Below are 15,364 nucleotides of genomic sequence, written 5' to 3'. Positions count from 1 at the left end.
ATTTAGGCCGCGGCCTATACAATAGGTGTCTTTGTTTATCCTGTATATTAAACAAAGACACCTATCGTATAGGTCGCGGACTAAGTGCACGATGTAAACGTAGCCACTGTACAACTGAAACCCGAAGGTTCGTACGCTGGAGATTTCATATTTCGACTGGAGACCGGCCGATTGTTTCATTAAAAAAAAAGAAAAAAGAAAAAGGCGCAGGATTTAATTCGTTTTGCGACCATCGTTATAGACTTTCTTTTTGTTATTAATATTGACCAACACAAAGTATCAACACAGAGACCTTATTATTATTACAAGATTTATACATACAGTACGAACACAATTACAAACTTTTATATTATTCGTAAAATAACAAACTGCGAACATAATCGCAGACTTTCTGATTACTTTTCACATAATTTAAATATGTAATTAATAAATATCCCACGTGAACGAAAAACTGGAGATTTTTACCGTCTGCTGGAGAACTGGAGGTTGGTCTTGAAATCTGGAAACTTGGCAACAGTATGTATGCAGCATGTTTTTATCTAAAAACAATTAATATTCTAGAAAATAAGGTACGTATTTTAAATATCTATATGTATCATTTAAAAGCCTTTTGCGTAAAAAACAATTTATTTTTATTGCAGAATTTTTTAAAGTTAATTGAATTTCCTCGTAAAGTTGGATTGTTTTCATATTCGTTTATCTATTCCAATTCCGTTGCAATTCATCGAATTTCTCATAGTTTATTTTTTTCAGATAGAAATGCATCGAAAAAAAAAAACGAAATTATATATTCGTGGCTATGGCGGGGGGGGGCGATTGTCAAAAATCCGCGGTGGCGAATCGTGCCAACGAATTAAAGCTGTACGGCATTAGGCGCTCTTATCGTACTCCCGAGAGCTGGTGGAGGAGCAAAAAGAAAGCGCGCGGGATGAATGACGGGCTCGACGTTAAGCCGACCAAGTTAAAGTAGTAATCCGGTGCATCTCGTAGAGACTGGTATGTTGCGCAGCACCCCGTTCCGAGACATGTCACAGGTCCAGCTTCTCGTCCTTTCAACCTTCCTACTCGCCTGGTCAGGTAATCGGACGTACCGGTTCGAATCTCGCACCGATACGCACAAATCGCTGCCCTCCCCTCTCTATTTCCATGAATTTTATTCGCGACGCGGACCGATTAATCCCAACCGATTAATTCCTCAGTTGTTAATTCCAGCATACGCGTATCCGGAGGGCACACTGCTTAACGACAACGCGCGAGCGTCGATCGTCGAGACGGTGCTGGAACGCGAACCAGCAACCTTCAAATTGTACACCAGGTGCGTACGACCTCCTTTTAATTATCGCAACAACGATTCGCGATGAGATATGAAAGTAAAATATAATGTTGTTCTTGCATCTCAGTGCGATACACGAGATAACAGCTGTATATATATGTGAAAAGTCCAGTCGATTGGAAGAGGAAACAAAAGAGAATCGTTCCCAGGGTTGTAGAGAAGACATCCAGACGCTTCACTCTCATACACGCATCGATCAAGTTTGAAACTGAAATTATATTATAAGCTGGTATTTATAGTCTCTGTTCTTATTTTAAGACCGTCTTAATTAATGTCTTAAGATGCTAATTAATGCAATTTGCTGAAGGGTATTCATAGTCTGTTCTACTTTTAAGATCGTCTTAAGTAACGCCTTAAGATGATAATACAGCCGTCTGATTGGCTTATGACATCTTAAGTCTGTGCTTAAAACAGTCTTAAATATAAGAATCGACTATGAATACCGACCTCTGATTGATTCATGACATCTTAAGATCGTGTTTAATTAAGACAATTTTAAATATAAGAACCGACTACGAATGCCAGCCATATACTGCAGGTTTTCATCGTTTTCATCATCATACCGAGTTCCCTCGGACATATTTCCCAAATAATTATTTTATATAATTGCAATCGGCTCGGAGGCTATCTTGACGTCGATCGGGAATCAATCACACGCCGACGCGGCTAATTTCTATGCACCATGGCACCGCTATCGCCGGCTTGCCCCGTGGAGGATGCGTCAATTTTTTAATGATACGTGCAATCAGCGGGCATTCTATTCTCAGCGCTGACGTTCGATCGACTATCGAGTGTCGAGGCGCCGCGTCGCGTTGACGCCTTAATATCGCGCCTTCGGATTGACTCCCGCTCTCCTTTTTTTCTTCTTTTTATTTCTCTCTTTCCGGCAAACAAGCCGATTGAGGAAGGCACTTCTTGACATTGTTATAACTTTTTCTTTTGTTACCTCGAAGAGTAAGAAATTGGGGAAACTTGCACGTGCGATGAGAATCTCCGTTCGGATTGAGACTTTAATGTTTATCATGCATCAATTTCGTTGCAATGTCTTTCTCACGATATTGCTTCGTACAGGGAAAATCCATTTGGCGAGGAGCAGTTATTCCTGAACAATACCGAAGTGCTGTACGCATCGCACTTCAACGAGAGCCGACCGACCAAGTTCATCGTTCACGGATTCAGCGATACCGGAAACGAGGGCTGGATACGTGATCTAATAGACGGTGGGTGGAATTAGGTATTACGTCATCGCGTATTCGCATTCCTTACTACCACAGCTACTACTTTCGCAAACAATCAGGGTCAGCCTATTTCGGTAAACACGGAATCGACGTCGTTGTCGGTTCAGGGGTCAATGCGATAACGGCTTAATTAATCATTCTGCAAGTTTTTCTGCTCGCTCTTTCCCACCAGAAACTCTTCGCGGAAGAGTTCTAAGCTTTTTTATTATATCCTGCTACTTTTGATCTGATAATCCCATGTCCTGTAAATGTTGCTTCCAAATAAAAAAAAAACATGTTTTTTTTAAGATAGAAATATAACATTTAATTGCATTTTTAGCGTATCTGCTTTATCAGGATGTGAACGTGATAGTCGTCGGCTGGGGAATCTTAGCGTCCGATGCCTATCCGGTGGCGGCTAAGAACACGCGTCTAGTTGGTGAGTACTTAGGCCAGTTCTTGGATTTTTTGAATCGGGACTCGAACTTGGAGTATAAGGATGTGCACATCAGTGGTCATAGTCTAGGCTCTTATGTAGCGGGCTTCGCCGGAGCTTATCACGACGGACGTGTCGGGAGAATAACAGGTAGATCAATGAATATGTAACACTTAGGCCCAGTTCCACAACTCACGGTTCAACTTATTCCTCATTTCTTTCCAATTCTAGAATTGAAAAGTGATGACGAATAAGTTGAACTTCGGTTAAGAGTTAACCATGAGTTGTGAAACTGGGTCTTAGTCCTCGTAGAAGAGTGCAAATGTATTCGAGTTTGACGATATCAATGAAAAGTATCATAACTTTCTAACGGAATTGTTGATACTATAGTCTTTTTTCTCAAAGAATTCTTGTTACGATAGAAAAAGCTATATAAGAACGGATAAATATTAAAATAATGAAACTACACGAATTAGAATTGTAATATTTAGAGTATATTACTGATAAGAACAGCACTGAGGAATGGCTGTAAACGGACAATACAATTATGATACTTGTTATCAATGTCGACGAATTACGAGGGCGAAAATATTGGCTGTATGTCGCGAGCGTAATTCCATGATTTTTCCGAGAAGGACTAGATCCTGCGAGTCCTCTGTTCGAGACTATCTCGGGCATCGTCGATCCAGAATACCGGCTGGATCCAACCGATGCTCAATTCGTTGATGTGATTCATACCAGCGGACCAGTGTTTGGATTCTTGGCGCCGTTGGGACACGCTGATTTTTATCCTAATAACGGCAAGATCCCGCAACCAGGATGCTCTTTCGTGCCAACGATAAGTAAGTATTGCAAGGTGTTCATTATTATCATATCCTTGCTGCGGAGAATATTAAAAGAATGACTCTCGAGCGGTATCTTAATGTCTCTTTTTGTATTGCAGCTTATTGTAGCCATTCCAGAGCGCATCAGCTTATGACCGAGAGCATCGGCAGCACAGTAGGCTTCAAAGCGAAAATGTGCGAGAGCTGGGAAAAATACAAGGAGCGACTCTGCGATTATAATCCGGTTGTTATGATGGGCGAATACGCCTCTACCTCGTAAGATATCATTGTTTATATTTTTAAATTCGTAAAAACTGATTACAATTCATCATAATTTGTCTTCTTCTCGTTTAGGTTACGTGGCAAATTTTATCTATCGACCAACGACGCTCCTCCCTTTGCACTACAGTAAACGTTCTGAATATCGATCTTGACGGATTTTTTTTAGAATTGAGAATTTGCGAACTCACAGTTACAGCTCGAGCGGTAATAGCGCAATAATCTGTACTAGTCATTGATAAGTTACTTTATTTATGAAGCGCTTCGATTCTGAATGCGTACATCGAACGTACATCGTGTCAGAATGTATCCTTAATATACGTAATGCTACATTAGAAAGAGTACAAATTACATTAATTGAAATTACAATTTTAAATGAATATTCCTTTCATAATAATATCGTCATATTTTCCATCTTGTTACATCTCCTGTGATCTCTTCAATGAAATTCCTGAATTTTTTCCTTACTCTCAATTTCTGAGAAATGTGAAAATCTCAAAGCAATGTCGCTGAATAGTGCGAAAGAAAGAAAGAGAGAGAGAGAGAGAAACACGGAGAAATAAATATAATATAGAATAATGACTAAAAGTTCCAGGAAGGTAGATAAATATGTAAGTCGGTTGAAGGAATTAATATTTCAAATCGCAAAAATGCATGAAATGAAATATTCATAAGAGACTTGCGCTTTGAGTAGTTGACCATGCGGCGAATGCAGGAATGACTGCTTTATTCTCCTTCAAACTCCTGGTACAATCTCGGCGTAATCCGTATAATTTACGAAATGCGTCATGGAAGTTGGAAGTTACTGTTTCTGTTGCGTCTACTGCTCGTTTCTTATGCAAATAACAATATTATGGCCCGAGACTACTTTTTATATAAAGACGTGTCCAACGTCGTAGGATTTTCTTGCGGTGGTCTCGAAAGTGCGTAACAATATTTAAATGATAGAAATATAATTCATATATAATTATTATATTACAAGCTTTTCTCGACTTGTGACAGGCAACGTGAAATTCGCGAGGACATTCAACGAAGTCTTTGTACTTACATCGATGTGCAACCTCGGATCCGTGAATGGATCGTCGATACGTATTCTTAGGAAGCTTTTACAGAATAACTATCGTAATTTAGGCATTTACGTGGACGCGCGATGCGAAGGTCACAATTATACTGTAATATATTATGAGGTAAAAGATGCTGTTCCAAAAAATCCTTAATTGTATCATATATTAACAGCATAAAGTATCTGGAATTAAGAATGTGCAATATAATATAAGAATAAAGGAGATAATGTGAAAATGCAACCAGAGGGGATTTTCACAAAAAATTCTTAATTATTATATTGTATATTAATTGCGTAAAGTATTTGGAATTAAGAATGTAGAATTTAATTTAAGAATAAAGGAGTAATGCATGTGAAAATGCAACTAGAGGAGGGAAGGAACAGACAAGGGTCAAGAAAGATAACAAAGCCGTAGATGTTGAAGCAGCAATGGCAAAGTTCTTGGTATTAATCTCTTTCTTATTTAAGGCTACGAAATCTTTCTTATTCGACGAGACGCACAAATGGCTGATTTTGGGACGAAAGTTGGACGACACCCTGAGCTTATTAAATGACGATTCCTTCGGCGTAGTGACTGACATTACAATTGCTATAGAGACCGACACCGGTTTTGATTTATACGATGTGTATAATCCTTGCAAAGCACGCGGTGGCTCCTTGAATGTAACCGTCTTGGGTTACTGGACCGAGAAATCTGGTGTGGCGATCAGACTGAAGCAACCAAAGTACGAGAGAAGATTTAACTTGCATGGTATGAAGCTCAGAGTGGGAGTCTTGGTAAGTAACTAATTAGCTCATAGCGAGTACGACAATTGGTAATATGGTTTATTGACCGCAAATTCTCGTAGCTGCCGCGTAAGTTTTACAGTTTGTCTACGGAAGATATCGTGCTAGACCAAGACATGAAGGCGAAATATGGCCGATCCCACTTCTTGTACACGATCTTGCTGCACATGGCTGATCTCTTTAACTTCACGTAAGAATTTCTTTTGGAATGGGCGAACATTTTTTTTAGTATACTTTTGCATTTCTTTCGCTTATTTCTTTTTTTATATATGGAAATATTTTTAAATTATAAATTTTTTTTTAATATTTTAAATTATTTCAAAGTATGGAAATCGTGGAAGTAGATCCAAGAAAGCGGCAGGATAATTCTGCGCCGATGTTTGTCGCTTTTCAAAAAAAGACAGTGGATATCTCGGCCAGTCCAATCGTGATGAAAGCGGATAGATTACGGTCGGGAGATATTATCGGTCCAGTATGGCCAATGCGGTAATTTTGTGATATACAATAAGGAATTGCTTTGTCTTCTTGCTCGATGCACGAATGAATTGTTTCTAGATCGTGCTTTTTATTCCGGACGATATCTTCAGCGAACATGAAGACAAAACAATTTTTGAAGCCGTTAAATATCAAGGTCTGGTACGTTGTATTTTGCACGATGGTAGTCTCCGCGTCCATTCTGGTAATTCTGATCAGACAGGAAGGCATTTACAGTGTGTCGAAGGGCTACAACATTTGTATTTTTCTTACAATAGGCGCTATTTCTCAGCAAGGTACTTGCCAGTACTTGTCTCTTCAATATCTTCGTTAATTTTTAGTCAAGTCTTGAGTAAAATAATTAAATAATGCATAGAAAATGAAGAGCTATCGGTAAATTAAGCACTTTCACAGGTTCCGTGTTCGTTCCGGTGCATTATGCGGGTCGCATAGCATTCATACACATTATGCTCTTCAGCGTGTTAATCTTGAACTATTATTCAGCGAGTATCGTGTCCGACCGATTAAAAAATATGGGCGTGAAGATGAACGACTCGTTGATCAGCTTGGCAGACAGTCAACTGAAAGTGGCGGCCGAACCAACACCATATGTTCGTTCTTTTTTGCAGGTAGATGCTTTTAAATATCAAAGTCTAATTATCATCAACATAATCCAAATAGTGAGATTAATTTTATAAGAAAGGAGTTCAATAATTATAATAAAAAATTTTATTCCAGTAAATACTAACAGCAACATCAATATTTTATTCTCAATACAAATGATATAACGTGTTATACGTAATGATGTTATGCTATTGTTAGATGGTGTTTACAGAGATATCATTTTATTCAAAATATAAACTCCTTTTATTATTACATTGGCGCATTTCTCAATTCCTTTTGTTGAAAGACACCAGAGAAGGAGATACGGTATTTTAACGCGAAACGATGGGACAAACTACCGGAATCCAAACGTTATCTGCCACTAGCGGAGGGTCTGAATCGCGTGGCTAAAGGCGGCCTGGCCTATCATACATCAATCGAGTCCGCGTATCCGTATATCGAGCGGCATTTCCATCCACGGATGATATGCGAGCTAACGGAGGTCCATCTCTTTCGCGCGGTGCTCGCCCTTTGGGGCAGGCATAGGAGTCCGTTCACTCCGTTATTAAGAATCGGGTAGGAGGATACGCAAATTACTATAAGTAGACGCCTACATATGTGCCTCATTCTTTGAATTTTAATTCTTTAGCAATTATTCATATATTTATTATTATAATATATTATATTAATTATATATTATCATAATTATTATAGTTTGACCAAGATGTATGACGTGGGCATACGCAGACGCCAACTGAAATTCTGGTCGGCGAGAAAACCGTTTTGTCCGAAAAATATGCTAATCGCGGAACCGCTGTCGATCTATGAAGCTATACCCGTTTTTATATTCGTTGGCATCGCCGCCGCGCTGTCTCTCATCATCTGCATAACAGAGAATCTTGTCCATTGGTTATGGCCTCGGTAACGACCAGTGTTAAAAAAACTAATTAGTTGAGAAAAAGAATAATACACTGTGTGTGTGGAGTATTTTTAAAATTTTTCTTTCTGTTATTTGGTCTCTTTCTTTTTTAGATTATCAATGTCCACTGACAACGGACAACAGAGGAAACTGTGTTTTCCGAAATTCACGAGAAACGCACCTACTTCGCCGGGCGAAATATTCTCGCGCGAATAACCAGATAATATATTATTTCTATATGCTATTCCATTCTGATGTTTGTTAGATTTTATCACAGATAGCTTATGTGTTTATTCATTAGACATACGCACAAATAATTAATCACTACCGTGTGTGATTTGCTGTAGTTCGATAATGACACATTTTCTAGTTTTCATTCCCCGACAGAATGTCATAGCATTGGAACGTAAATAAATGATAAGACGTACGATTTCAAGGTATCATGTTTAATGTTATATAGATGCTGAAAAATTCAAAGCATGTTACAACCGATCCATGCAAATCTAATCGAATTACATTCTATTTTCGTTAGCTCTTTCGTTTATTCGTATTCATGTGTGTAGACTTGATGCGTGTTACATAAAGTCGGCAGAACTTTTACTTTTTGCACAATATGAATAATGCGAAATTAAAGCATAGTGGTGCGTACGTGATATTCTTTGCTTTACTGCGATTCACTTGTAACGTTAACGCGGGAGATAGTGACTTTATTCGCGACTATTTCGTGAACAAGGCAGTGCGAAATGTTGTGGGATTCTCTTGTGGAGATTTCACGAGTAGGTGAAATTTTTAAAGTGTTAGTGAATTATTCAACAAAAGCATAAATACTAAAGATTTTTTGTCTCATTTTTTTTATCGCAGGTGATTTTTATTTTGTAAAGTCGTTAAGCAGAGCCGGTATATTCACGATCATTCGGAAACACGATAAGGATATCAACATACGACGGTTCTTGAGTACTGATGCCTGGAGCTTGGGAGTTGTCGTGGATTTGCGTTGTCGCAACGAAAGCGCCGTGGCCATCTTTGCTGAGGTAAAAGAATTTATGGAGTGAATCTTTAACCCTTCGTGGTTACCTGGGACCCTAAAAAGATGCGAGGCTTTCTAAGGTCTTTTTTTTTTAAACTTAAAACTGTCATTTATCCGAAGTTTAAAATACCCTTTTTGCACCTTCAACCGCATGTTGTTCTTTGGACGTCAGCCTTTGCGATTTTTTAAAATATGCTAAAATTAAAAACTTTAAAAAGCCACTGCATTTTCATATTCTGTAATGTTTAAAGTATGTTCAGTAATTTTTGTGATTTTAAAGAACAAAAACTGTAAGTACGGCAATCAATTAAAATGTCGGAGTCATTTTGCCTCCTGTATAATCAATATAAAATTCTCAAGAGATGTGATTACGAAGAGTTAATCCTTCATATTTATATGATATTTTCAATCTTCTTATGTGAAAAGGAAGAAAAAAAGAAACAGGATATATTTCATATTTTCAGACCTCGAAGTACCGTATGTATGATTACTCATATCACTGGCTGGTCTTGGGATCGAAGTTGAATAGCAGCGTGCCGTTTTTAAACGATAGTGCTTATAGTATGACGACCGATTTCACGCTCGCGATAACGAATAGTAGCGGTTACGATCTTTACGATGTTTATAATCATTGCAAGTACCGCGGAGGTACATTGAATTTGACTCGGCTGGGCTGGTGGCGACGAGGAGAAGGTCTTACTATTACTCTGACTCAACCTCTGGTCGAAAGAAGGGCCAATATGCACGGCATGACGTTGAAAATATCGGGCGTGGTGCGTGTCACTGAATATGTTGTTCTACAGAAAAAGGAGAAACGTTTAATTATATTTTATAATATTTTTATCGTATGCTTTATCGTTAGATACAATACAGGCCGAAAAACATGCGATTGGAGGATTATATGATCGATATTAATACCAGATCTTTAGACAGCATGCATAAGTTCGTGTACGCCATGATATCTCACACCGCTGAGCTGTTCAATTTTAGGTATTTTTTAGTTTTTAAGATAGAATTTGGGCTTGTATTTTCTGGTGGCTAATATTCTGCACAGGACTTTAGTATTTCAAATAAATAATTACTATTTTTTAGTAATAAATAAATATAGGGCGATATTAGATTTCTGTAAGAGTAATATATCTTAAAAATATCTTTTTTCAAGTATACACGCTTCGGAAATAATTTATTGGGATCGTCACAGCGTGCACGGCTTGATATTCGAGATTCTACAAACGAATTATATCGACTTCGGCAGTAACCCCAGAATTATGGTATCCGAGAGATTAGATTACGCTACCTTGATCGGCGCGGCGTGGCCGATTCGGTATCGAAATTTCGCTTTACATCAAGAAAACGTCAATCTGACATCGTTTAACGAATAATTAATCTTTTTCTTGCAGACCATGCTTCATGTTGCTCTCCACTCCGTCGAATAAAATCAAACTAGAGATTTTCTTTAAGCCGTTTGCGGTTCAGACTTGGTACTTGAGTGCCGTATTTGTTGTGTTCTTCATGTTTATAATGAGAATAATAATGAAACGCGAAGAGGCGAGCAAAGAAGAGAAATACTCCGGTGCTATGATCGTTACTATCGGCATTACTGCTCAGCAAGGTATAAAATAAGTAGATAGCAAATGTATCATTTCAAGAACTTAACAAGAATCTCTTCTGTAGGCGCAAATTTTTATCCCGAATGCATCCCGGGTCGTATCGCTCTTCTGCAGATTCTCGTGTTCAATTGGATTATGTTCAATTATTACTCGGGCAGTGTAGTGTCGGCTCGTTTGAGCGAACCGCTCGACATGATGGAGGATGATGTGACGGTTCTCGCGGATAGCAATCTGAAAATCGCGGCAGAGGCTGTGCCGTATTTGAATTACTTTCTATACGTATGTTTCTAGACACGTTGAAATATGTATGCGTCAAGTTTCCAGAAAGATCGTATAGTATTTGAATTTTGTATTTTCAGAAACTTAGTTCGGAATCAAATTACTTCAGGAAGAAACGCTGGGATCCTCTGCCAGAGTCGAAGCGGTACTTGCCGTTAGAGAAGGGCATGAAGCAAGTCAGCGAAGGTATACTGGCCTATCACACGGATCCGAACACGGCGTATCCATACATCGAAAAAATGTTCGATCCGAGCAAGATTTGCGCATTGACGGAGATCCATCTGTTTAAGCAATCCGTCATGGGTATGTACGCTAGTCGCAATGGTCAATTCACCGAGATGGCGAAAATCGGGTAAGTTCTTGTTTATAATTTTTCCTTGCTATGCAACGAAGGTGCTAGTAGTTGAAGAAACAATTAAGAAATTCTTCTTCAGGCTATCCAAGATGTTCAATACGGGATTACGTGATCGACAGATAAAACATTGGTCGAGCAGGAAACCTCAATGCACGCTCGATACACTGTCCACGAGAAGCATATCTATATACGAGACCGCTCCGGCTTTGATTCTGTTAGCTTTCGGCGTACTCGTCGGAGGCATAATATGCTTCATCGAGAATGTCATCTACTATCGATTCATGAGGTGAGCTAATGCTCGCGTTTACGTCTTAGCATGTCGGACTTATCATAATTTTGCTCGTAGAGAAGAAACGCCGAGACCTTTGAACAGCGATGACGCGGAAGCAACAGCCAGCACGAGCAAACATAATTTATCCGAGTGAATTATCTCACTTTGGGAAGTGAAATATTCATAAGTCTTTCGTGTGTTATAATTGGTACATTCATTAGTGTCTCATTATCGTATATTTATTTTACGCGAGGAGACAGCATGCGTTACAAATGTAATTTTTTCCTAGTCGTTCTAATATTGATCTAATAAAAGTGTGAATTCACTTTGCATCGCAGAACAGTCTCTTCGGAGAAATTTTCCTATGAATACTTTCGTAAGAAAACAACCGATAATAGATAGAGAGACAAGCAAATCGATCGTAACAGATTCGACTTCGAGGTAATTGATAAAGAATAGGGACAGAAAGTAGAGGACTTTGAAACTAAAGAGGAAATCGCGCCGTATACGGGGTGTCTCGGAGCCACTCCAAAATTTTTGTAACACATTGCCGCATGCATCGTCTAAACGCGGTATTTGCCTGCGGAACTTTCTTTCAAGAGCTATTAATTAAATAAATTTTTCGTTGAAGGCTCAATCTCGAATTGGTAGGAGTATCTTAGATGAGATGAACGACGAAAGTGACGAGGTACCCTGTATATGGTTTGTATCACTATAACCGACGTGATTATGCTGTCATGTCAATCGACGTTATGGATATTATGAATGAGTCCGAACTCTGCGAATCGTTTCGAATTGTCTCGAGTTCTACTACTGTCTCAGATACGAAATTATCCTGATTTTTCATGGAACGGAGTAGTTGTAACGTCGTCGCAACCTCATAATTCGTGTATAAGAAACAATGTGCCCGATTTATCGCATTTTTCTTTTACAAACGTTTATTATTGTCGTTTATGCGCAAACCAGCCAAATCATTCGAGACTATTTTGTCTACAAAAATATAACTAGAGTAGTGGGATTCTCCTGCGGAGATGTGGAAGGTAAGTCAAGCATCGCGTTTTGCGTGTAAGAGTTCTTAATAATTCACAAAATAAAATATATATATTTTTATATATATTATATAATTTTATATATATAATATATATAAAATGCAATTTTATAAAACTATATATATATATAATTTCCTAGAATTTAATGATTTTCTTCGCACAGAGGATTTTCTTACGATGAAGCTACTGATCGACGTCGGGATGTCTACGGCGATTAAACCGGCTGGATCACAAATCGATATACCTAGATACCTCGACACCGATCGAACTATGGGCGTATTTGTGGATATACGATGTCCGAATCAAAACGTCAGCGGCATATTTGACGAAGTGAGAATTTCGAAATTCTGCAAAAAAGAAAAACAGAATTTTTCCCTCTGAAAATCAAATAAAAAAAATGAAATCTGTATATAGGGTACAGCTCATCGTATGTACGATTATTCATATGCCTGGTTGATCTTCGGGAGCAACTTGAACGACAGTTTGCAGAGTTTAAACGACAGTGGCTTCAGTATCGTCACGGATTTTGCAATTTTGTTGCCGAACGATACTGATTACATTCTCTATGATGTATATAATCACTGTAAAATGCGCGGCGGAGTGCTTAATGCTACATGGCTCGGTAGTTGGCGAGAGAACGAAGGACTCACGATCAATTTGACCGACTCGAGAATCAACAGACGACGAAATTATCATGGATTGCGAGCTAAGGCAGCCGGAATCGTAAGCTTCATTTTAAAAAAATATGTATTTTAATTACTACATAGAAGATGTACCACTCGTAGGTGCTGCACAGACCAAAGCATGTGAGTTTGATAGATTATTTGGAGAGTGACAGCCTCGAGGTCATGGACAATTGGCCGAAATTCGGACACACTCTTCTCTCGCACGTCGCCGACATATTTAACTTTACGTAATTGACTATAATCATTTAAATATTTTATTTAGTGTGTGTACTGTATATTGATTGTTTAACCGGGCTTAACGAATGTTTTCGCGTGCAGCATGGATCTCATCGAGATCGATCACTGGGAGAAGAATGATAGTAATGGTCCCTTGATGAGTACCTTGAAGAGGGACGATGCGGATTTGGGCTACTATCCGTCTATCCTGACAATCGAGAGATACGGTTACGCGCGTGTTATTTTTCCACAATGGCCTACGCGGTAAGCAATGAAGAAAATCTACAAAATAAAAATCCAAATTCGGAACATGTGTTATAAGACGTCTAAAAGTTATACTCTTAAAGATATTTTTGCGAGAATTGTCTCAAAGAAGATGTCTTATGTCCCGATTTTGAATTCGGTATTATTTGGGAATTTGTACATAAATAAATAAAATACAATAAACACAGCAACATAAGATTTCTTGTCCAACTTGCGAATAATTTTTCATTCAGTACTTGTTTCATGTTTCGTACCATACCTGCGACGAAGATGAAACCCTGGATAATACTAAAACCGTTCGCGGCGGACACGTGGTACTCGATCATCTTGATCGTGGTGATTACAATTCTCATCCTATCCTGCATACTGAAGTTAGAACGTGCAGACGATTATGGCTGCAGCATTTCGACATTGATTGCCGTTGCCGCATTATGCCAGCAAGGTACTTAACGATCATAATGATACGACAGCGAAGATATATTGTTCTTCTGTTATCGTAATATCGATCAGGTTTTCCTTCTCTCTCTAATCAATCGGCCAGTCGAATCGCCTTAATTCAGATCACGGTCTTCGGCCTGTTGGTATACAATTATTATGGAGCGGCGATAGTGTCAGCCAGATTGAATGAGCCTCTTCAAAAAATGAATGATTCATTGTATTCGTTGGCGCATAGTAAGATGCAGATGGCGGCTGAGAAAAATGTCTTCTTCAATTTTTTGCTGCGGGTAAAAGCGCATTCCAAAATAGTAATTCGATATTTTTAAGTTTAATCGTGCTGACAAGCTTCTACATTTTACTAGAACCCAAGACCGGATGTGCAATACTTCAGGCCCTTTTGGAACGCTATACCGGAATCAAAGAGATTTATCTCGCTCGAGGAGGGCGTGGAAGGAATAAAGAGAGGAAGTTTTGCTTATCACGCGGATCCGGATGATATTTATCCATCCATCGAAATAGCATTCGACAAACAGATGATATGTCAGCTAACAGAAGTTCACCTGTTGAAGTCTGAGTTGGGCCTGTGGTCTAATCTTAAAAGTCACTTTCACGAAATCTCTAAAATAGCGTGAGTATATTGTCACAATGTATTAAATATTACAATTTTTATTTTTAAAAAATTAGATCAAAATTATTTAATATAGATTACTGAGGATAAACACTTCAGGATTACGGCGACGAGAAATACGTCGCTGGTCGGCCAGGAAGCCTTATTGCCCAAGCGACGAGATTTTCGTCTCTAGCGTGACCATTTATGAAGCGGCACCGATCTTGTTTCTTCTGCTCTTTGGTATAATAATTTCACTTATCGTATTTGGTATCGAGTACTTTGTCTTCTACACAATGAATTCGAAGCGAACATCAGATATTACACCAGGCATTAAACCAAGCATTAAACCAAGCATTAAACCAAGTATTAAATCAGACATTAAACTAGGTATTAAACCAGGCATAAAACAAGGTATTAAACCAAGTAATAAACCAAATATAAAACAAGATATTAAATCAATTAAAACAGGCACTAAAATCGACAAGAAAAATAAGATATTACTAAAAGATAAAGCTCTGCCTAAAAATAACATCTTTCTAGTGCTCCCAGAAGCGAGTAATCTCTTCCAACAGGTGTTAATGTCGAAACGGTATCAATAAAGGATATCGAGATAGGTAAAATTTTT

General features: G+C 38.5%; 4 protein-coding genes across 4 annotated transcripts; all 4 read left to right on the top strand.

The window, feature by feature from the left end:
- The first annotated feature begins 916 nt into the window (after nucleotides 1–916).
- Nucleotides 917–4,425, top strand: LOC108722968 (pancreatic triacylglycerol lipase). Its single transcript, XM_018448368.1, has 7 exons — nucleotides 917–1,077; nucleotides 1,213–1,315; nucleotides 2,405–2,553; nucleotides 2,891–3,136; nucleotides 3,622–3,828; nucleotides 3,930–4,086; nucleotides 4,165–4,425. The coding sequence occupies exons 1-7, from the start codon at nucleotides 999–1,001 to the stop codon at nucleotides 4,220–4,222; spliced, it is 999 nt and encodes a 332-aa protein (XP_018303870.1). The 5' UTR covers nucleotides 917–998; the 3' UTR covers nucleotides 4,223–4,425.
- Nucleotides 4,426–4,772: 347 nt separating this feature from the next.
- LOC108722815 (uncharacterized) lies at nucleotides 4,773–8,345 on the top strand. Its single transcript, XM_018448123.1, has 10 exons — nucleotides 4,773–5,012; nucleotides 5,092–5,276; nucleotides 5,621–5,929; nucleotides 6,001–6,128; nucleotides 6,263–6,424; nucleotides 6,494–6,708; nucleotides 6,827–7,041; nucleotides 7,323–7,591; nucleotides 7,730–7,936; nucleotides 8,048–8,345. Exons 1-10 carry the CDS (start codon nucleotides 4,871–4,873, stop codon nucleotides 8,148–8,150), a joined length of 1,935 nt encoding a protein of 644 aa, XP_018303625.1. The 5' UTR covers nucleotides 4,773–4,870; the 3' UTR covers nucleotides 8,151–8,345.
- Nucleotides 8,346–8,427: 82 nt separating this feature from the next.
- LOC108722821 (uncharacterized) lies at nucleotides 8,428–11,972 on the top strand. The gene is made up of 10 exons (XM_018448136.1): nucleotides 8,428–8,710; nucleotides 8,796–8,965; nucleotides 9,426–9,734; nucleotides 9,824–9,951; nucleotides 10,124–10,285; nucleotides 10,362–10,573; nucleotides 10,636–10,850; nucleotides 10,931–11,202; nucleotides 11,285–11,491; nucleotides 11,552–11,972. Exons 1-10 carry the CDS (start codon nucleotides 8,548–8,550, stop codon nucleotides 11,628–11,630), a joined length of 1,917 nt encoding a protein of 638 aa, XP_018303638.1. The 5' UTR covers nucleotides 8,428–8,547; the 3' UTR covers nucleotides 11,631–11,972.
- Nucleotides 11,973–12,363: 391 nt separating this feature from the next.
- On the top strand, nucleotides 12,364–15,363 carry LOC108724672 (uncharacterized). Its single transcript, XM_018451173.1, has 9 exons — nucleotides 12,364–12,516; nucleotides 12,689–12,855; nucleotides 12,940–13,248; nucleotides 13,311–13,438; nucleotides 13,530–13,691; nucleotides 13,925–14,133; nucleotides 14,202–14,416; nucleotides 14,492–14,757; nucleotides 14,834–15,363. The coding sequence occupies exons 1-9, from the start codon at nucleotides 12,378–12,380 to the stop codon at nucleotides 15,336–15,338; spliced, it is 2,100 nt and encodes a 699-aa protein (XP_018306675.1). The 5' UTR covers nucleotides 12,364–12,377; the 3' UTR covers nucleotides 15,339–15,363.
- Nucleotide 15,364: the final 1 nt, after the last annotated feature.

Source organism: Mycetomoellerius zeteki, unplaced genomic scaffold (assembly GCF_001594055.1).
Source record: "Mycetomoellerius zeteki isolate Tzet28-1 unplaced genomic scaffold, Tzet1.0 scaffold106, whole genome shotgun sequence".
Lineage (NCBI taxonomy): Eukaryota > Metazoa > Arthropoda > Insecta > Hymenoptera > Formicidae > Mycetomoellerius > Mycetomoellerius zeteki.
Note: the sequence above shows the minus strand (reverse complement) of the source record. Positions and strands in the feature narration are given on the sequence as shown.